We start from the raw sequence: 22,796 nt of genomic DNA, 5'->3' as shown, positions 1-22,796 counted from the left end.
CACCCACCCAGCTGGCCAGGGACTGGGTGCGGGCCTGGGACAGTAGCTCTGCGCAAAGCTTGGGTTTGCTCCTCTGTGGAGAATCAAGAATAGGTGGGGCTGGGAATATGGCCTAGTGGCAAGAGTGCTTGCCTTGTATACATGAAGCCCTGGGTTCGATTCCTCAGCACCGCATATATAGAAAAGGCCAGAGGTGGTGCTGTGGCTCAAGTGGCAGAGTGCTAGCCTTGAGCAAAAAGAAGCCAGGGACAGTGCTCAGGCCCTGAGCCCAAGCCCCAGGACTGGCCAAAAAAAAATTAAAAAAGAATAGGTGTGACTGTCATGCAAGGGCACCAAGAGGAGTAAACCTGGCCAGTCCTATCAAGTGCCTGGCATGGAGGAAATGGGCCATCAGCACTATATGTCATCGTTATTATTGTTGTTGTTGTACATTAACACCTATGAGGTATTATATTGTTGTTTTCTGTTTTTTGTTTTTAATCATAAGGGCTGGGAATGTGGCTTCATGGCAGAGTATTTGCCTAGCATACATAAAGACCTGGGTTCAATTCCTCAGCACCACCTACACAGAAAAGGCCAGAAGTGGCGCTGTGGCTCAAGTGGTAGAGTGCTAGTCTTGAGCAATAGAAGCTCAGAGACAGTGTCCAGGCCCTGAGTTCAAGCTCCAGGACAGGCTATATATATATGTATATATATGTGTGTGTATGTGTGTGTGTGTGTAAATAAACCATAAGCTAGTAGGAGTATCATTGTTTTACAGAAGAGGATTTGCAGGGCCGAGAGGCCGAGCATCTCTTTCTGACCTCAGCTCTGGGTCAGGGGAGCTGGGAGCTGATGACCGGGGGCCGCCGAGGACCCCGGCGCTCGCCCCTTGTGCAGGTCCCCGGCCGGGCACTGCTGCTGCGTGACCTGAGGGTGGGAATGGCGGCAGCCACCCCTTCCCGGGGAAGCGGTGAAGGGAGAGTGAGTGCTCACCGAGCAAGCCGTGCACCCCGTGAAAAGACCGGACATGAAATCACTGCCCCGGCTGATGAGGGAGCCCGCTCAGAAATGAGGGAGGCCGTGTCTTTCCTGCACACCTCTCCCTCTGGCCCTAAGCCGATGCGCCGGGAACTTCCTGGGCTAGAATGGAGGAGAAGCCTAAAGGGAAGAGGGAGAAAAGCCGAGAATGTGCTGCATGCTAGGGAAGCCTGCCTTCTCCGGATGATTAAAATGATTTTGTCAGAATTCTCTCCGCTCTGGAGCCTTTGAGGCAAGACTTGGGGAGAGGGGGGGAAACCAAAAGCAAAACACCACGCTATTAGTTAGCAACAGATGCCTCTAAAGAGACAGCTGGAATTTTAGCCCACAAACTTCTGATCCCAGAAGACAGGGCACTGGGTGGATCTGTTGCCGTTTTTTATTATCACCATTATTGCTGCTGCTATTACGAATACTGTCATTCCCGCTGGTTAGAAAGAACACAAGAGAAAACCAGCTCCCAGGAGAGGAGGGGGAAGGCAAGGGGGGTCGGAACCAAAGCCAAAGGGAAATTAAATAAATAGAGTCCTGGACGCTGACAGAAAAGAGATGCGGCATGTCCCCGGGCCAAGAAATCCAAAGACATTCCCGCAAGCAAGCCGCGCTGAGCTCCAGGCCACGGTCAGCCCCAGGCCACGGCCACGCCCACCCGGCCACGGCCACGCCACACCCACCTGGCCAGGCCCAGATCACCTCATCCACACAGCCTCCTCCCCACCACGCCCACCCCGCTTCCTCCTCGCCACGCCCACCAGCCACGCCCACCAGCCACGCCCACCAGCCACGCCCACCCCGCCTCCTCCCCACCCCGCCCACCCCGCCTCCTCCTCGCCACGCCCACCAGCCACGCCCACAAGCCACGCCCACCCTGCCCCCGTCACGTCCACCAGCCACGCCCACCCCGCCTCCTCTCGCCACGCCCACCAGCCACGCCCATCTGCTCCGTCACGCCCACCCACCACGCCCACTCCGCCTCCTCCCCACCACGCCCACCCCGCCTCCTCCTTACCACGCCCACCCCGCCTCCTCCTCGCCACACCCACCAGCCACGCCCACAAACCACGCCCACCCTGCCCCCGTCACGCTCACCAGCCACGCCCACCCCGCCTCCTCCCCACCACGCCCACCCCGCCGTCTCCCCCCACACAGCGTCCCAAGGTGCCATCCCACTGGGGCAATTAGACGTCTTTATCTATAAACTGGAAAAGAGGAAAAGAAAGAAGGGATCCTTCCAGAAGGCTGCTCGGTGGTGAGACCGAATATGAAAGCTTTAACCTGGACAGCCCCAGCCCAGCCCCTCGACGGCCAAAAGGCCCAGCCCGGCCACCAAGGTGGCTCCGCACCTGGTCGCCCGGCCCGACCCGGCCCGGCGAGTCCGCTTGATCTCATCTCCTCCTCAACCACGGCCAGGATGGAGACTCCCTGAACTTTCAGACCGGGCAGCGGGAGCTTGGAGGGGTGGGGACATCTGCCCAAGGTCACGCACGGAGTCAGCGTGGGCGCCCAGGTGGCTCCTACATGCTGGCTCAAGCGAGCGCGTGGGTGAGTCACACACTCACACACGCGTGGCTGTTTCTACACCGTCAGACGCGGTCCCCAAGGGGAAGGTGCTGCAGATTTGTCCGGATGGAACCTGGCCCTGTCCACCCAGGCTGGGCAGGGGGGCTGGACGGAGCTCCCACCCCGCCCCCACCCTATCCCCCACCTAGCCCTGCCCCTCACCTGGACCTCATCACCCCCACCCCACCCCCACCTCATCACCTCCACCCCCGCCCCCACCCCAGCTCCCCACTCCCCACACCACCCCACTCCACCTCACCTCCACTGTGGCTCTCTGAGCTGTTTATCTGCAGATGACCTGCAAGGTTTTAAACAAGGCCCCAGGGAGAGAGTAGGAGCCGGGTGGGGTGGGAGGTGTGTGTGTATGTGAATGTTGAGTGTGCAAGCACATGTGTGCATGTGAGTGTGTACATGCATGCATGTGAATATTGAGTGTGTATGCATGCATCTGTATGTGTGGGAGTGTGCGTGTGTGCACATGTGTGCATGTGTGAGTGGTGTGTGTGTGCCTGTGTTGGTGTGAGCATGTGTGTGAATGTGCGCACACACGGGTATGTGTGGCCAGGGGTGTGGCAGGCTCCCAGCCTCCTCTGCTCCCTGCTGACTTGACTGAGGACCCGGAGCCCAGCCTGGCCGCGCTGAGCCGCTCCACCTCCGACAACTTCTCCTGTGTTCTCATGCACGTGTTCCCAGGGCACCGGCCCCCTGGCTCCCTCAATTTCTCCTGTGTTCTCACCCGCACGTGCCCAGCACCGGCCTCTTGGCCTCCACCAGCCCAGAGCACTATTTAGGGCTCTCATTGAGTCACACGCTTAGTCTTCTTGCTTCCTGTATTTCTTTTTTTTTTGGCCAGTCCTGGGCCTTGGACTCAGGGCCTGAGCACTGTCCCTGGCTTCTTCCCGCTCAAGGCTAGCACTCTGCCACCTGAGCCACAGCGTCACTTCTGGCTGTTTTCCGTATATGTGGTGCTGGGGAATTGAACCGAGAGCTTCATGTGTAGGAGGCAAGCACTCTTGCCACTAGGCCATATTCCCAGCCCCTGCTTTCCGTATTTCTAAATAGCTGTTGGTAGTGTTTGTTTTGTTCCATTTTTTTCCAGATATGCCGACCCTCTTTTGCCAAGAACTGAGCTGTCTCTGGGGTGGCGGGTGTGTGCTACTGTGGCCCATTCATTGGTTGAGATGGGGTCTCATTCACTTTCCTTGCCCAATCTGGGTGAAACTGCAGTCATCTCCATCTCCGTCTCCCACGGAGCTGAGATCACAGAGGAGAGCCGCCATGGCTGGCTTGCTAGCTGACACTGGGTCTCCATGATATTCTCCCTGGCCAGCCTCAAGCCACGATCCTCCTATCTCTGCCTCCCAAGTTGCTGGGATTACAGGTGTGCATTTCTATGCCTGCCCCCAGTCTCTGTCACCTGCACATCAAGACTCCTGAGGAGCCAGGAGGACGGGAGCTCACGCAAGGGAAAGGAGGCTGTGGCCTCAGACCACGCAGGAGAGGGTCGGCCTCCCCCACATCAAAGCGAATAATGAGAACAATAGGCAATCAACATCCTTCTCTCTCTTTGTTCTCCTCAAAGGGAGACCACAGGCTGGCCAGGCGGGTGGGGGGATCCTTCAAGCCAGGAGCGGCTGAGGCTGACCTATTTCAGGCAGCTCTGCTTCCTGCGGCCCCCGGGGGCCCCTTCCTCCAGCAGTGTGTGCCCGGCCTCACCCCACCCGCCACCCCAAGCCCCCCCAACCTCACCGGCTCTGACCCACCCCCAACAGCCCCCGTATGAGACCCCAACCATGGCTCCACGGACCCCTGGCCCCATCCCTCCAGTGACTCTGACTCCAGCCCCCCCCAGTGCCCGCAGCACCCGGCCTCGGGACCCCTCCCCGTCCCCCCAGTGCCCGCAGCACCAGCCTCACCACCTCCACCCAGCCAGGATCCCAACACAGAGCCGGGGGTGGGGGGCCCCAGCACGATTTAGGGAGGACAGGGGCAGCGTCCTCTCTCCCCGCTGGGCTTCATTCACGGGAAGCTGAGGACGGACACACAGAACTGCTCATCAGCGGGGGGGCGGGGGGAGGGGGGCATCAAAAGGAAGAGGAGAAAGGAGAGAGGAGGAGGAGGAGGGTATCACATGGGAGTTGCGCTTATATTCGCACATGGAGTCATGTGGAGTCACACCTGGAGTCACCCCTTGGGGTCACACAAGGAGACAGCCCAGCACCCGGGGAGAGGACAGGGCGGCAAGTCCACGGAGGCTGGATGGGTCAGCGGCGGAAGGCTGCAGCCGGGGATTCCTTTGCTGAAAGCTGACTCCCAGCCACTGGCTTTCCCTGTCGTGTGGCACGTGGCGTGTGGCGTGTGACGTGTAGCATGTGGCACGTGATGTGTGACACGTGGCACGTGACACGTGATGTGTGGCATGTGACGTGTCTGTGCATACCACACCCGCTTAGCGCCCTGGATCCACCCCGCAGGGCCATTTCCTAGCTAAGCACCGGCCCCCGGGCCGCCCCACAGAAGGCACGGCTCCCAAAGGGGCACCCAGGCAGGCGGGGTCCGGGCAGTGCGGCCTACACCTCCCAGGAGACGGGGTCCAGGCCACGCCCCCACACCGCGCGCGTGTGGAGTGAGAGGGGGTCTGGCTGGCCACGCTCTGCCCCAGGCCACCCTGCAGCGTTAGATTCCCCATCTCTGCCTCCCGGGTAGCTGGGATTACAGGTGTGAGCCACCGCGCTCGGCCACACCCACGGGCGCGAGGCTGCCGCACACCCAGGCCCGGCGCACAGGGAGTTCAAACCTCTGACGGCAAGGCTGACACACCATGGCGCAGACCTTGGGAGATGAGGCTCTGGCGAGAAAGGCACAATTTTATTCCTGCGTTTGGGGGGTCATGCTGCTAGTTAAGGTGGAAATCAGGAGATTTAACACCACCAGCTAGGCCCCGGATAGAAGCTTCCAGAAAGGAATTCTTGTGGCTGCTTTGGCGGGTGGCCCTGTGCTGTGCCCCGGTGGAGAGCAGCTGCATGTGCGCCCGCAGCTCCCCTGGAACCCTGTTCCCCAAACACCACGGGGGGTGGAGGGGGCTGGGTGGGGTGGGGGGCTCGGCCCATGCACTGGGGGGGTGGGGGGACTCGGCCCGTGCATGAGGGGAGGGGGCCTCAGCCTGTGCACTGGGGGGGCGGGGCTCAGCCTGAGCACTGGGGGGAGGGGGGCTCAGCCTGTGCACTGGGGGGAGGGGGGCTCGGCTCGTGCACTCGGGGGGGTGGAGGGGCTCGGCCCATGCACTGGGGGGGGGGCTCGGCCTGTGTGCTGGGGGAGGGAGGGGGTCACAATCCGGCCGTCACCCTCAGCGTGGCCAGCGGTGCCCGCGGTGGTCACTCAGCCAGGCTTTCCTTCAGACAGGAGCGCCTGGCTAGGCAAAAGGTGCAGGGGATGCCAGGGAGGCGGGGAGGGGCTGGGGGCGAGGCTGGGCATCGCCGGATCCGTGTCCTGTGTGACACTCCGGGGTCAAGGGTCAGGGGTCAGCACACAGAGGCCACAATGCCTTATCTCGCTCTAAGTCATTAGGCTTCATCCAGCACACAGGGAGAAGGCGAACAGCAAGACGCCTCACAGGGGCCAGCCACGGGCCACGGGCCACGGACCACGGGCCACGAGACGCTTCTCCAGCAACCGCCTCAGTAGAGGAGCCCCGCGAGGCGCCAGCCATTCAGCTCCGCCCCGGGACTGAGATGGGGCCCCAGCAGGCAGGAGCCGGCGCCACCTGCAGACAAGCCATCTAGCAGAGGGGACAACATGGCTGCTTTCCTTTTCTTTTTGTCTTTAGACCTGAGACAAGAACTCGAACTCGGTACCTGACACTCTCACTCACTGGCTAGCGCTCTACCCACTGAGCCATGCCTCCGTGCAAACGTTTAAAAAAAAAAGAAAAAAAAAAAGAGCCGGGAGCCAGTGGTTCACGCCTGTCATCCTAGCTGCTCAGGAGGCTGAGATCTGAGGATCACGGTTCAAAGCCAGCCCGGGTGGGAAAGTCTGTGAGAGTCTTCTCTCCAATGAACCACCAGAAAACTGGAAGTGGTGCTGTGTGGTAAAGCGCTCACCTTGAGCTGAAGAGCTCGGGACAGCGCCCAGGCCCAGAGTTCAAGCCCCACCGCCGCCACCACCACCAAAAGAACCACACCCCCATCTGGCTGTACGGGACACAGAAATGGGGGGAATCTCAGTGCAGGTGGACCCCGGGCATAAACACTGGTGTTCTATCTGAAAAAGACTTCGAGCAGACAGAGCTAGGGGTGCGACTGGCGCGGTGGAGCACCGCCTGAGTTCACAGCACACGCCCCGGAACTGCGAAGTAATTAAATAAATAAATCCCCCCCCCCCATTAAATAGGTAAAAATTAAACCCTGGTGTCCTGGGTCCTGTGGTCGCACAGAGGAGCCACGCACGGAAGGGGGCAGCGCGGCGGGTGATTCTTTCCCCGAAAGTCTGAGGGGAGCCGCAGGCCTTGAGAGCTGAGGCCGGCGTAGGAGGGGGAACGCGGGAGCCGGCCCCCGGCCCCCGCAGCAGCCGGAGCAGCCGGACGGGGCACCATTGGCCCCTTCTCCAAAGCCTTCCCAACCCACGGTGAGGACAGGAGGGGAGGAACCAGCGAGGACACTGGGAAAGGGCGCAAAATGCACCTTGGTTGTCTCGTGTGTGTCCTTACACACGTGTGTAAATGCGTGTGCCCGTCTACACGGACATGGGCGTGCACACAGAGTGTGTATGTGTGCAAGGGATTGCTGGGATCTGAGGATCTCAGTTCCAAGCCAACCCAGGCAGGAAAGTCCATGAAACGCTCATCTGCAATTAATCACCAAAAAGCTGCAAGCGGAGCCGTGGCTCAAGCGGTAGAGCGCCAGCCTTGAGAGGAAACAAAACAAAAGCTCAAGGACGGCGCTCAGGCCCCAGCTTCAAACCCAGGAGATGCACACCAAGAAAGATGCCACCTCCAATTAAAGCGCAAAAAGCCGGGCTTGGCAGTATGGCTCACGCAGTAAAGCACCGCCGTTAAGTGAAAAAGCCGACCTGAGTTGAAGCCCCAGTACTGGCAAAATAATAATAATACACCACAAATGACTCCGTGGCATAAAACCCGTCCTCCCAGCCCGTGTCATCGCACCCGCGATGCCGAGCACGCTCACACAATGACCCCCGCCGCGTCCCTCACGCCGTTAGGTTCTGATCCATGGAACATTCTACACGGGACATTTTACGCAGGAAAACAGAAGTCTAGATGCGCGCGGCCCGGAATGGAAAAGCCGGCCCCTCACCTCAGATCTTGGGGTACTGCTCCCCCCAGCCGATGACCCCCCCTCCCCCAGGCTCAAGCCCACCCTCCCTCACACCCCCCCTCACCCCCAGGTTCTCCCGGCGCCCCGCTCACCTGACAAGTGCACGGCCCGCAGGCAGGACAGCGAGGCGTTGAGCCGTGCGCACTCCTCGGGGTTGGCCCCGAACTTCTCCACCGTCTCACACACCTGCTGCTCCGTCATCTCCAGCAGGTCCTCCAGGCTCAGCGGCCCCGGGCAGATCTCCTAGGGGAGGGCGAAGGGGGTCACCGGAGCCCCAGGCCGCTGGAGGCATCACTCAGCACCTGTGGAGGCTACCCCACCCCTTAGCTCCCTGGGAGCCCAGGCCCCCGCCATTCCTTCACACAACCCAGGCCCCACCGGCCTGGGCCTCCCCCACAGCCTCCAGGGTTTGTCTTGAGGTTTCTGAAGCTGGAAGGAGAAAGGAACCGGAAGTCCCGGATGGCCTGGGCTGCAAATGATACTGTAGGCGCCTTGAGCACCAGGGACATGTGGCAGGGCTGGGAAATAGTACACAGGAGAGAAAAGGGATGCCTCTGGACAGTCACGGTGGGCAGATAAGCAGGGCTCCAGCCAGAAATGTGGGGGAGCTGTGGCCTCCTGGCTGCTGCCCCAAGCGCTGCAGATCTGTCAAACACAGGCTTATCTACCTATGCATATAAGAGCCACCAATGGAGCCGGGAGCCTGTGGCTCAATGCCTGTAATCCTAGTTTCTCAGGAGGCTGAGATCTGAGATCTGAGGATGGGAGATTTAAAGGCCGCCTGGGCAGAAGCATCCATGAGTCTCTTATCTCTAATTAATCACAAAGAAAGATGGAGCTGTCTGTGGCTCAAGTGCCAGAGTGCTAGCCTTGAGCAAAAGAAGCTCAGGAACACTGGTCCAGGCCCTGAGTTCAAGGCCCAGGACTGGCATGCACATGCACACACACACACACACACACACACACACACACACACACACACGAGCAATGGTAATGATGTAAGAAATCATCATTTAAAGGTTTTGGAATAACTACGCCACCATGATCCTAGACTAGGGTGATATTGTGGCATTCTCCTGCCCTCTTGTGGCCATAACTGAATATTACAACAAAAATACAACACCAACACACACACACCACAGTAAATTGGAAGGATGGAGGCTAGGCTAGGCTGGAGTTCTCCTGCCCTCTTGTGGCTGTGCCTTAGTATTACAGGAAAATAGACATTAAATTGGAAGGAGGGACACTAAGGTAGGATGATAATGTGGGGTTCTCCTGCCCTCTTGTGGCCATGCCTGAGTATTACAAGGAAATACAGATTCGCACATCAAATTGGAGGGACCAATTCTGTAGTAGGGCAGGATTCCAGGGTCCTCTGCCCTCTTGTGGCCATATCTGTACATTACAGGAAAATACCAAGATCCCTCTTAAATATAAGATTCACATTAAAATACAAGACCTACATTCAATTAGGGAGGGCTAAGGGCAGGAGATAGTCATTACATCTACTCAAAAGGTTGTTGAAGGTGTGCATGACTCTACACCTGAAATTCTCCCTAGGAAGCCCCAGGTGCGGTGTCTAGACCTGGGGGGGTCCGGGGGGTTCCATGATGGCTGTGGTTTTTACAGAAAAAGTTTCGCCCCACTGAGTAAGGAAATCCTACTGTTTCTGGGACAGGAGGGGGCGGTCCAGCCTGGAGGGGGGAATGCCCGTCTGGAGAGGGGGACACCCTCCTGGAGGGGAACCCCTAGCCTCGGGAGTGGGGAACACCAGCCAGATGCTCTGGCTTGGTTTTGCCATTGGGAAATCACCCGCAACTCCCAAGGTTTTCTACAACAGCCAAGGTCTGAGCGCTGCTGGACAATGAGCGAGACATTACAGACTGTCCTCCTGCCCGAGAGGAAGAGGGAGGGTCCCGCTCCCCGCGGCGAATACACGGGAAGACCACGGCCCGGACCCTGTGATCCAATATGGCGGCCACTGCCCATGCCACGTCCCACGACAGGTGGCTCCTCGCCACAATTCAAGTGTCCCCACGTGGCAGGGGGAGTGAGAAGACAGAAAACACATCCACGGAGAATTAAATGACTGGGCTAGAGGGAGTCCAGCAAGCATGAGGGCCGGAAGGATTCCCATCTGACTTTCTTCTCTCCCAGGATCCTGTTTGCTTTTCTTGAGGGCCTACCATAGGCCAGGGATGGTGCCGAGCCAGGGGAGTGGAGCAGGTGCGTGCTGGGTTCTGGGGGAGGGGAGGGGAGGGGAGGGAAGGGGAGGGAGGAGCAGGGTGGCCTCTGGTCACCTCCACGACTTCCTTGCGGACGTCCACGATGCGGAACCAGTGACGGAGCTGGGGGAAGCCGTCGAGCTCGGCGCTGCGCTCCTGCAGGGCCACCTTCTTCTTGCAGGACAGCTGCCGGCTGAAGTACTTCACCAGCTTGCTCTGTGGAGACAGCGACAGGGCCCAGGCTCAGAGCCACTGACGGGACACCCAGAGGGGGGAGCCCCGTCCCCACCTCCCGCCTCCGTGACAGCCCCCCTCCGCCCAGGCTGAGCTCTGTGGGCATCTCCCAAAGCCTCGGGTTCTGGAAGCCTCCTCCCCAGTGCAGACGGGTGAGGCGGTAGGCCACCGCCCTGCACAAGGATTCACGTCATGAACCCGGGACCCCGTTGATTCTCTTGCATTGCGGGGCTGGGATGCAATGGAAGAAAAGCAAGAGGCCGGGTGCTGTTGGCCACGCCTGTAATCCCAGCTGTTCAGGAGGCTGAGATCGGGAGGATCATGGTTCAGAGCCAGCCTGAGCAGAAAGGCCTGCTAGGCTTCAACCGCAATGAACCAGCAAGCGCTGGGCTAGAGGCAGGGCTCTAGCGGTCACGCAGACCCGGGCACCAGCAAAGCGACGAAGAAGGAAGAGGAGGGAAACACGGCAGTGAGGTTTTTCTAAAAATGAAACTACTTCTTTCAGGAACAATTGGACCCAAAATGAGAAAAGTCAGTCAGAAGATGCAGTCGTAGAAGGATGTTTCTAAATCTCTCCCCCCTTCTTCATAAACACTGACTGAGCCAACAGACGCCATAACCAAGGGGCTCCTCGTTCCCAGCATGGTCGGGACCCCAAACACCGGCGGCCACCGCCACAGCCCCACGGCCCTGGGAGCCGCGGGCCCTGTGGCTGGGGACAAACACCGCCCGGTGAGCCCTCGTCAGAGCCCTCCAGACGCGGAGAGCATGGCGCCTGTCCCAGAGACCCCGGCCGCAGAGAAGCCACGAGGCCACGGGGGCCGCCCCCACAGCCACGCCAGGCCACATCCCCCAGGAGAACCATTCCTTAGAGGAACCTCCAGCCCCAGGGCGGCCATCAGCTGCCGGCTGCCTGGTCAGCGGCCCCTCCTGGGCAGCACCAGGGCTTGAACTCGGGGCCTCGGCTTGCTAGGCAGGCGCTCTAGCTCTCCATCTGTCCCACCAGGCCTTGTCCGCTTCCGGGATTTTTCCCCCGTGAGGTCTCGCACTTCTGCGTGGGAAGTCAGGATCGTGGTCCCCCTGTCTGTGCTTCCCACACAGCTGGGGTGATGGCAGCAGGCACCACCAAGCCCATCCCACACCAACTGGCTGGAGACCGGGGGCTCCTGAGCCCTGCCATCCGGCTGCGCTCCCGCACCCCTCACCTCAGGGGTGGCTGGGAGTGCGGGCGTGAGCAGCCACGCCGACTCCCCTCACGCCCTGCACCTCAGCACGGGTGAGCCGCTCCCCCCCTGACACCCCGCCCGGCGGCCGCTTCAAAGGGCCACAAAAGGGCGACGCGTTCACGTGGCAGCCGCTGACCAGTGCAAAGGGGGAGCCGCTCACACTGAGCCCAGAAAAACACGGGGCCTCACAGGGCAGGGGGCAGAAACTGGGGGAGGGGAGAGCAGACATGCCTCGCACATGGGGGGCTCACACCTGGCACCCCAGCTCCCCAGGAGGCTGAGATCTGAGGATCGCAGTTCAAAGCCAGCCCAGGCAGGAAAGTCCATGAGATTCTTTGTCTCCCATGAAACCACCAAGAACAAACTGGAAGTGGAGCCATTGGCTCAAGTGGGAAGAGGACCGGCTTGAGTGAGAATGCTCAGGGGCAGCGCCCAGGCCCTGGGTTCAAGTCTCCGCACCGGCACACATGTGCATTATTAGAGGCGTCTGCGTCTGTTCCCTTCGACGTGAGCGTCGGGAATCCAAGCTCATGGGCGCTGGCACCGCTTCTCTGGTGGGCGGCGGGAGCCACGCAAGTAACCAAGGAAGCCTGGAAGCCATCTGACCTCCCCGTGGAGGGGACGGACCCCAGGGCAGACTCCCTGCAGGACCGGCCGGCCCAGGCCCGGGTGCAGGCGCTGCCTGCTGCTCTCTAAGTGGCTGAGAGGCAGCTGACCTGGTTTTTCAGCTTCCACGGCTACAGGCAGGGAAATGTTGATGGTTTTTTTTCTAATCTAAGTTGGGTAATTTTTTTTTTTTTTTGGCCAGTACAAGATTTGAACTGTGCACCCTCGCAGGCTGAGCTGCGTGCGCCACACCACTAACCTTTTATTTTTCTTTTCTTTGTCAGTCATGGGGCTTGAACTCAGGGCCTGGGCACTGTCTTGGAGCCTCTTTGTACTCAAGGCTGGTGCTCTACCACTTGAGCCACAGCGCCGCTTCCGGTTTTGAAGTGGCTAATTGGACGTAAGAGTCTCACGGGGACTTTTCTTCCAGGACTGGCTTCGAACCGCAACCCTCAGATCTCAGCCTCCTGAGTAGCTAGGATGACAGGCGCGAGCCACCAGCACCGGCTTGTTATTTTTCTAATAGCATCTCAACTAGGATCCCCTTTGAATGTTTACGCACGGCTGGGATGACAGGCCTGTGCCACCATGCCCAGCGTTTATTGGTTGAGATGGGATCTCATTAACGTCTAGTTTGGCCTCAAACTTCCTCCCATCTTTACTTCGCTTGTAGCTGGGATTACAGGCGTGAGCCACCATGCCCGGCTCAGTAGCTGTTCCTACCAAGTCCCCGAAGGCTGAGGACATGGGGTTATTGTGACTGTTTATTCAGAGGTTCTTTCTAAGCCAACCCCTCTGATGGCACTTTTTATTATTCAGCCTTCACCATGACGTCATGACACACATCTGACTACTGTCCCTATTCTGCAAGTGAGAGGGGACTGTGGCCCCAACGTATCTGGCTCAAAGTCAGCAGTCTACTGAGTGGAAAAGAGGGTGTGTGTGTGTGCGCACACACACACATGCCAAGACTAGAGTTTGAATTCAGGGCCCCTGGGTGTTTCCCCTTAGCTTTTTTGTTCAAGGCTAGCACTCTATCTCAAGCCACAACTCTATTCTTCTGGCTTTTTTCTGGTTCATTAGAGATAAGAAACTCACGGACTTTCCTGCCTTGGTTGGCCTTCAAACCACGATCCTCAGACCGCAGCCTCCTGAATAAGCTAGGATGACAGGTGTGAACGGCTCCCAGACAAACTGGGATTTTAACCCAAGTCCGGCAAACTCTTGTTAACACATAAATAAAGACAGGGGCCTGCTCCCTAGATGCTGCCTATACAGTAGTAATGTTCCCTCTTCCCACTAAATGAGCTCTGGGAATGGTCCTGCAGATTACGCAGACGTGGGCACGTGCCTGAGGGCACCCGGCTGCAGAAGCACGGAGATCAGGATCAAACTCCGGGCTTCTCCTTCCAGGCGGGTTCTCCCCCTTCCCCCTCCGCCCTCTGCCGCCCAGAGCCAGATTAGAGGGCCTACGGGGCTGATTTCCAGGTCCACCTTCAAGCAGACCCGGAACTCCTGGAAGACACGAGGCCCAGCCAGGCCCAGCATCTGACTGCACGGCTAGGGGCCAGAGTGAGGGGTCTCCCCCATTCCCCCATCCCCACTCCATCCCCCAACCAGGCTTGGCCCCTGCAAAGTGAGGGATGGGGGTGGGGAAAAGTGGCTGGAACCTGTGGTGCAGTTCCCCATCTGCCCACTGGGGGGCGATCCAGCGCCTCCACAGCAGATGGAAAATTTCCGCAGGCCCAACCCGGAGCCTCTGGATTCAGCCTTATTACTGTACTGTGTTAGCAGGTTGATAAATTTAGCAGCATAAACAAAAAAAAAAAATTAAAAGTCCAAGGACATGTGACAGAGCTAAAAATAACCGTGTCCTGAGATCCCTAATGAGAAACGGGAAATTTTGCACTCAGAATCTAAACGGAGACAGACGGAGCGTGTTTAGGGGTTTGCTCACGCAGAGGGCCCTTAGTGATTCTTTTAGAAAAGCAGGGGGGCCGGACACGGGGACACACACCAACCTGTCAGCCCAGCTACTCAGGAAGCTGAGTGGATGGGAGACTCAGATCTGCAATTAAAACAGCCAAAAAAAAAAAAAAAAAAAAAGACATAAACCAGAAGTGGAGGCACAGTGGCTCAAGTTGGCTGGGCATGCGGTCGGTGCTCAACACATTCTTCCTGGTCTTGGCCCGAACCAGCATCACTGAAACCGGGTGTCGGGGCTCTGGGAAGAAACCCCAAGTCCTATGTGGAGCAGGTGTGGCAGCTCCTGGCTGTGGGGCCCAGGCTGTCCGGGTTATCAGACCCCATGAGGGTCATGTAATCGCGGAGGCCCCAGCCCCAGGCACAGCGCCTTCCATGGTTGCCAGGGCGACGGCTGTCAAAACATCCCTGGCTCTGGGCTCTGCGGGGCCGATGACGGGGAGAGTTCCCGGGAAGGGCTCCAGCAGCTGGTCTATTCAGATCCACAGGCAAATTCCCTGCCCAGGGACAGCGGGGGGGGGGGGGGGGGGGGGACAGCCTGAACCCCAGTGAGAACAGAGACCCTGGCAACACCACACCCCAGCAAGGCCCCTGCCCCCCAGCTTTGGGTAAAGGCTCAAGATTGCTCCTGGCTTCTTTCCCTTAACGTATCATTAATGTATATCACAAACAGGACGAGTCCACAGTTAAATCTGGCTATTTTAACATGAACGGTGAAACCACAGTCTTCCATACTGCCTCGTGGCTGTAGCCACCACTGAGTTTTCGTGAGCACCTGCTATGGGCCAGGCATTATGGTTAAGATTATTTGAGCCAGGGTGCTGGTGGCTCCTGCCTGTCACCCTAGCGACTCAGGAGGAGGCTGCGATCTGAGGATTGTGGTTCATACCCGTAAGATTTTGTTTTTGTTTTTATCTCCAATTAACCATCAAAAGGCCAGAAGACAGAAAGTGGCTCCAATTGGGAAGTGTCAACCTTGAGCAAAAAAGCCCAAAGAGAGCGTGAGGTCCTGAGTTCAAGTCCCCAGTACTGGTGCACATACGCATGCGTGCACACATGCTCAAAGATGATTGGCTGGTGCACTGAAGGGCTAAAAACCATACTGTGCCGTCCCATGTGGGGGCCGCAGAAGCAGGCACAGGAGTGGGTTCTGTGAGCAGCGGGGGCAAGGGGGGCCTGGGAACCCCCAAATGCCACTGCCCCAGGCCCATGATGCCCTTCACCCGGCACGCACACACAGCAAGGCCAATGCTAGCTGCTGCTCACTTGCACCTGGGGAGCTGTGTGGCCCCAAGCAAGCCCCGGAGGCTCCTGGGGCTGGGGGCACCCTGCTCCCTTCTGAACGAGGTGCCCAGACACGGAAGCGGCAAGCTCCAGGCGCCCAGCCCTGCCTGCGCAGCCCGCGCCCACTGGCTTGCCGCACCGCAGGGAGAGAGAATCTGGAATTGGGGAGAGGGTGGCTGGGGGCTGGGCTAACCCCTCCAACCCCGACGAGTCAGGACAGCAGAAGTGGAGGTTCAGGCCCCCTCGGGCTCCCAAACTTCCCGCCCAGGTTGTAGGCACTCCCAGCTATCTTTTCAGAGCTAGGAGAAAAGAGCCTTGGTGGAAAGAAAATAAACAATGGCCCACATTCCCATCCAGGGCTGCTTTAGGGGAGCAAATCACCTCCATAAGCCTATGGATCTGTGGAACTTCAGCTACACCCGAACTGGAGGCCATATGCACTTGTGGGGTGCCTCCCCCTCCCCATCTTACATGAGATTGCCGGGGAAGTGAGAACGATGGATGGTGTTGAGACCATGGTTAAAATCTGGGCGGCTGTCCGTGGCTCACGCCTGTCATCCGAGCGACTCGGGAGGCTGAGATGTGAGACTCGAAGTCCAAAGCCGCCCAAGGCTGGGACTTCGTGGGACTCTTATCCCCAGTGAACCACCAGAACGCTGGCACCGAGCTGTGGATCAGGCCGAAGAGCAGGAAAAGCTAAGGAAGCGCTCGAGGCTACCGAGCTCAAACCCCAGCAATGCCCAAATAGCAAAGAACGTTCTGGTGTGTATATTTTACCACAGGTGAAAATGGTACTGTTGGCTGGAGGGGTGGCTGGGGGGAGGGGGGGTGGGGGGGGCACACTTGCCCCTGGCTCGATCCCAGAATAAAATAAAACCAGCCCGCAGAGTTGTGTCATGGCACCTGCACTACAGGTTCAGAGGCTGAAACACAACCCGCCCAGGCACCTTAGCGGTGGAGGCAGGATTTTGAACCCGGGTCCTGCGACACCAACACTCCCTCCCCTCCCAGGCCTCGCCTGATGTCACACTCGGGCCTGTGCCCACTGCGGCCTCCACACCCTAAAAACTTTCCACCCTGGTCCCCACTTGTCAGGCCTTTAGCTCCACGGGGAAAATCACTCCGGCTTCCCCTAGGGCTGAGATTTTCCACATTTAGCTTTAGCCCCAAGGAAAGTTTTGTTAGAAAGTGGAGGCTATTTTTAAATAATGAGGCTGGGGCCTCGGCGTGCAGGCACAGAGGCCTTGCATCCCGCCGTCCCCTGTCCCCATTTCAATTCCCACGTTCCCCCCCCCCGCCCCCCCTGTGCTCCGCAGGGGGCCCAGCTCCTCCCAGGAGCCATGCAGCCCCCAGGCTCTCTGTGGACAGCAGCGCCCACGCCTGCCTCGCCCTTCCTGTCCCTCTTCTGTGAACACGTGAGCATGGCTGCGTTCTCTCCAGGGAGCCCCGAGTTCAGATTCTGGTGACCGGCCTCCCAATTCCACAGCCACGTTATTCTGCAAAGTCTTCTTTCACATCTCCAGTCTCCTGTGTGCGTGCAAACCTTTGGAAGGTTCTAGAAACTTCTAGAAGCAGCCTGTGAGGCAGGGTTCGGCGGCCAGTGGACTTTTGCAGGAGGATCCCCCCTCCTCCTGGCTGACAGCCACGGGGGACATCCAGCTGCTGAGCCTTGCATCACCTCTGAATGGAGTCGTGGAGGGAAGGCTGGGTTGGGAGGCTGGGGACCTGGTTCCAGGGGAGTGGGAGACGGCTGCTGGCTCCCACGCTGGAGCAGGTGTCACCTGTGGAGACGTCCCGTTACCCCACCCTCACCTCGGGAAGACGGAATGGTCCTGGGTAACAAGGGCACTACACTGCAGGGCAGGAACAATGGGGTGGGAGGGGGGCAAGCATGTGAGCCTCACCTCCCCCCCCCCCAGCCTAAACCAGCACAGAAACGCCTGGACGCCCAATGTGTGCGGGAGAAAATAACGGATACCTTCCTGCGTCTCATGTCCCAAACGAGCAACTCGCACAGCTCTGGATTTATTATCCGTCCATCTTGTCTTTCTTTTTTCCCCTTTCAGAGCTCCTCTGGCGTTTATCCTTAGCCTTTCAATGTATTTGTTGTTTCTTCTTCACACACCAATTTCCATGTTTCCAAGCCCTTTTTTTTTCTAATTTGCCCCCACTCTGGTGTCTGGGAAAAGAAACACACACATCCACCACACTAGACACCAACAAAGCTGCTACCCAAGAGCCAAATCTGCTCTCCATCTTGCGCTTGTCAATAAAGTTTTTATTGGAACCCAGTGGAGTCACTTGCTCACATGTTCTGCGATGGCTTTTATTCCACAACTGCAGCGCTTGTGGTGCTGACATGGAGACTGACCTAGAAGGCTTAAACTTTCTACTGCCTCCCTTGCACATGTGTGTGTGAGAGTGTGTGCGTTCTGGTGCTTGAACTCAAGGCCCTTCACTATGACTTGGCATTTTCCCCCTCCCAAGGCTGGTCCTCTACCACCTGAGCCACACCCTCACGTGCAGCTTTCCTTGCTCAATTACTCATCGAATCTTCGATTTGTCTGCGTGGGCTGGCCTCAAAACCCCAATCCTCAGACCCCCGCCCACTCTGAGCAGCCAGGGTGACAGGCCCGGGCTACTACCTGGCTCTTTATAGGAGCAAGTGCCGATCCCTGGTCCCTGTTTACACAACGACTCTACGAGGTTTAGGTTTCCACACACCTGGTGCCACTGTCTGGGTAACGCAACCCCCTCCCAGCCCTGGGCAGGGCGAGCTCTCTAACCAGGCCCTGGGCAGTGTGGACCAGGGTATGGATGCCCGGGAAATTGCAGGCACTGGGAGCCGACCTGACACCTCTGTGATGGGGAAAGCCTGAAGGTGGCCCAGGCAGGGCGCCTTCCAGCCCTCGCCCTCCAAAAACACCAGCCGCTCGGCTGCACCCTTACCATCCCTGCTGGGGGCTTTGTCCCCACTTCTGTCAGCCCCTCACTGCTCCCCCCCGTCCCTGAGCCAGCCAGGCCAGGCCTCTCCCCAAGGAGAATGCCCTCAGGACAAGCATGCGCGGAGGTCCACCTTGGTCCTGGTTTGTGAACAGGTGAGCTGCATGACGCCCACTCTCTGCAATCTGAGAATGTGGGAGATGCTATGTCATGAGCACCCCAGCAATCTCCAGGCAGATGCCCCACAAATGCAATGGGCCCCACTCCCTAATTCTGTGAGAATGGTGTTAAGTGTTGAAGTCTTCCACAAAAACATCACCAGAGAAGTTTGTAGAAAGGGCTGTATAAGTGTGTGTGTATGCTGTGTGTGTGCATATGTGTGTACAAACTGTGTATAACACTCCACTGGCAGCCCCACACTCCTTGCTTAGTGGCCAAATTGAACGCTTAGAAGCCATCCGCAAATGCTGTGTGACTTTGCACAGGTTCCTTAAGCTCTCTGAGCGCGGGGAAGCGTCAAGTGTGCCCATGGCGTGTTCTGCACTGGGTCATGAGGGCCTGATGAACAGGTGCACTTCTTTTTTTTTTTTTTGGCCAGTCCTGGGCCTTGGACTCAGGGCCTGAGCACTGTCCCTGGCTTCTTCCCGCTCAAGGCTGCTAGCACTCTGCCACTTGAGCCACAGCGCCGCTTCTGGCCGTTTTCTGTATATGTGTGCTGGGGAATCGTACCTAGGGCCTCGTGTATCCGAGGCAGGCACTCTTGCCACTAAGGCTATATCCCCAGCCACAGGTGCACTTCTAACACCAGCAGGAGCCACGGACCCAGGCTAGATGACAGGCCCATACACCCACCAGCACATTCCTGCCTCAGTTTCCTCAGTTACATGTTGTCACTGGCTTGGGAAGAATGTGGGTAAGAAAGATCACAGGCCACAAAGGAGGAGCACATAAAAACCACGGCTCCCCGCACACTGCACGGGACCAGTCGGGATCCAGCAGGGGCTGTGGCTTCGCACTGCTAAGGGAAAGGACACTGGCACGCTTTCAAATCTTAGGGGGCAGACAGTGACACCCTTCCCCCACCCCCCACCCCCGCCCCGCCTTGCCAGGTTTAGCAAACAGAAACTAGAAATGCATCAGCTGGGCCCCTGCTAGCAGCTCACACCTGTAATCCCAGCTACTCAGCAGGCTGAGATCTGGGGGACCCTGGCCCCAAACCAGCCTGGCAGAGACATCCTGGAGACCCTTGTGTCCGTTTCCTAGCAAAATGCTGGGCTGGAGGGAAGGAAGGCAAGGGAAGAGGGAAGGGGAGGAGAGGGGAGGGAAAGAGAAGGGGGGAAGAAGGGGAAGGGGAAGCACTGTATATCCTTGTCTTTCTGGAAAGATATGGACCAAACCTACCAGGTTCCCATTTTATATTGTTGTTGTTGCTGGGGATTTTTCTGAACTTTCTTTTTCGTTGTTCCATATTTTGATTTTATTTTTTAATTAAATTTTATTGACAAGGGGATTACAGAGGAGGTACAGTTACATAATAAGGTAGTGAGCACATTTCTTGTCATATTTGTTACACCCTCCCTCATTTTTCTCTCCCTTCCCTAGTTCAGGTAAGCATATACACAATATCCAATGTTATGCTTAATGTTCTAGGTGAATTTCCTTTGGCGTACCCCACGTGGTTACTGTGTATGCTTTACGTACACTGGATACTGTTGTTGTTATTACTGTTACTATTATCATGACTATTTTCTGGTCTGATTCTGCTATTTACCAAGTAGGGGAATGGAGGCCGCAGCAACGACGGGCGCTCTCCCACGACTCCAAGGTGGTCTCACCTGGGCGGGCAGCTGTCCGTGCTGGTCAGCACATCAGTCCACCGTGAGGAGAACTCACCCTGTCCTCCTCCTCCCTGTGGCTATTCTGCTGGCGAGGGGGAGACCCAGGAAAGCTCCCGGATTCCGGCGTCCCCTCGTCTCAGGTCTGCTCAGCGAGGAGGTCTAGAGTGAGACCCAAGGCTCCCAGTGGCCAGGGCCACCCCTGGGGGCTTCCCGGGGCCTCCCGACACCTCCTCGGGGAAGCCGGGATGAGGTGACAGGTGGCAATTAGTGCAAGGAGCCTGCGACAGAGTCGCAGCTGCCTCTCACCCGGCGCAGGGGCGCAGGTGGCGGGCCAGGAGGCCCAAGGTGACGCGAGGCTCAGGTGAGATCTGGTTTCCAGGTGAGGAGGAAACAGCTGCGCCCCTGTGCCGGCACCCCCCACCCCGAGCGGGGACCATCCACCATTGACGTCAGTGGAACTCACCCCCCTGCCCTGACGCGCACAGAGATTACCAGCACGGAGCGCGAGGGAGGAGAGAAGCAGGGAATAGGAACAGAAAATTCTGGAAGGGCGCAAGGCAAAGGGGAGGTAACCTCCTCACAGGGTTTAGTGACAACATGCAAGTTGGAAAATGAATGGGATAGCTTTTCTAGAAGTGTCCGGATGCGGGGATGGCTATACAACCATGTTCTCTTATTTATTTATGTATTTTCTAATTATTATTTTTCCCTTCTTCTGGCTAAGAGAGTACATAACACTGCTGTCATGATCATCTTTCCTGCTGGACCTCTTTGGAAAGCACCAATTTACAGAAAGAATATTCAAACAACTGCACCGCTAGTCCTTCTAGAATTTAAAAAAAAAAAAAAAAAAACTAGCAATGCCCAGTAGGAGCTGGCAGATTCTAGTTGGGTGAAATTAAAGTGATAATTAGTTTCCAAGAAGGGAAAAAATGGAAATATGGGAAGGAAGCATTCGGGTTTGCAGGCGAGAGCGCTGACAGCAAGCCAATGGATGGTAAGGCACACATAATTTCATTTGTATTTTACGGTCGAAACAGAAACCACTTCTATCCCGGGACAGCACAGTGGAGAACATATTCAAATGAACTTGTTATGCAGCCACTAAGAGGCATCTGCGAATAAATGGCAGGGAAAAAGGTAACTTGAAAACTCATTAACTTTGACTTTGTCTATGCTTTTTTTTTTGAGAACTAGTCACTGAGTGCATTTGGCTTTCTCCTGGCTTATGTTTTGCACACACACACACACACACACACACACGCGTAGCTTGCAAAACTTCAGTCAGGCAAAGCACTCCTTGGCAAGCAGGCATAGGACAGAATTGGAAACTGAGGATCAACCGTGTGGAAAAGGCCCTTCCTGCACAGGGGCGAGTCACTGCCAACATCACAAGGGTGCAGCCATGCCATCGGATCCGCTGCGAGCCCCACGGGGACTCTGCTGGCAAAGTTAGGTCAGTATCTTTGCAAAAATAGGATCACTGGGGGAGACAGAAAGGAAGCGAGCCCGACTCAAATCAAACTTAGGCAAAAGTCTGTGAGGCCCTATTTGAAGAATAAACTTCAAAGTAAACCAGGCGTGACATTTCCCAACTGTAATCCTAGCACTCAGGAGGCTGAAATGGAGAGGATTGTGGATGGAGGCCTGCCCAGGCCAATAAAGCAAAACTCTACTTGAAAATGTAAAGCAAGAAAGAGTAGAAGTGTCTAGTGTGGTACAGCACCTCCCTAGCACAAGTAGGAATTCAAACCCCAAAGACCAAAAACAAAAGCCAATAGTAAAAAAGGGCCAGAGTGCTATAGTGAAGCCCCCAGTTCAAACCTCAACAACAAAGGATAACGAGGGTGACACAGCATATGAAGTCTTAACTACCACAACAAACAAATATCCCGTCACACACCAGGTGCTAGTGGCTCATGCCTACAATCTGAGCTACTCAGAAGGCTGAGATCTAGAGGATCACAGTTGAAGGCCAGTCTGGGGGTGAAAAGCTGCCTGAGACTGTTACCTCCAATTAACCAGTTAACAAATAGAGCCTAAACTGGGTGGCTGGTGGGCTCACACCTGTAATCCTAGCTACTGAGGAAACCAAGATCTAAGGATCACAGTTCAAAGCCGGGCACAGCCAGCAAAGTTCTAAGACTCTTATCTCCAATTAACCACCCCAAACCAGAAGTGGTGCTATGGCTCAAAGTAGTAGAGCACTAGACTTAAACTGAAGAGCTGAGGGCAGCACTCAAGCCCAGAGTTCAAACCCCGGAATGACCCCCCCCCCAAAAAAAAAAAGTAGAGCTATGGGGCCAAGCAAGAGTAAGGCCCTAGGCACAAATAACTTCAATGTGTATTTTATGTCAAGATGAATGATTTTTACCCAGACCACCACCCTGAAGAACATATTTAAGTGAACTTGCGATGCAGCCAGTTATATATGATGCAGCTCCTTTAACCAGGCCACTTTAAACCCACCTACTCACACGCTGGGGATTTTCTCCACAATGTCACCTGAGGAAGGGCACCCACAGGCTTAGCAAATCTCAAGCA

The 22,796-nt window shown here is 57.0% G+C and overlaps 1 protein-coding gene across 1 annotated transcript in view; it reads right to left on the bottom strand.

Moving 5' to 3' along the window:
- Nucleotides 1–22,796, bottom strand: part of Ksr2 (kinase suppressor of ras 2) — a 199,554-nt gene that overhangs the window by 151,530 nt on the left and 25,228 nt on the right. The window contains exons 2-3 of the mRNA XM_048340914.1: nucleotides 10,214–10,354; nucleotides 8,006–8,156 (exon numbers count right to left, since the gene is read on the bottom strand). Coding sequence (XP_048196871.1) covers nucleotides 8,006–8,156; nucleotides 10,214–10,354 — 292 coding nt within the window. The remainder of the gene's footprint in view (nucleotides 1–8,005; nucleotides 8,157–10,213; nucleotides 10,355–22,796) is intronic.

Source organism: Perognathus longimembris, chromosome 3, assembly GCF_023159225.1.
Source record: "Perognathus longimembris pacificus isolate PPM17 chromosome 3, ASM2315922v1, whole genome shotgun sequence".
NCBI classification, from domain to species: Eukaryota; Metazoa; Chordata; class Mammalia; order Rodentia; family Heteromyidae; genus Perognathus; species Perognathus longimembris.
Note: the sequence above shows the minus strand (reverse complement) of the source record. Positions and strands in the feature narration are given on the sequence as shown.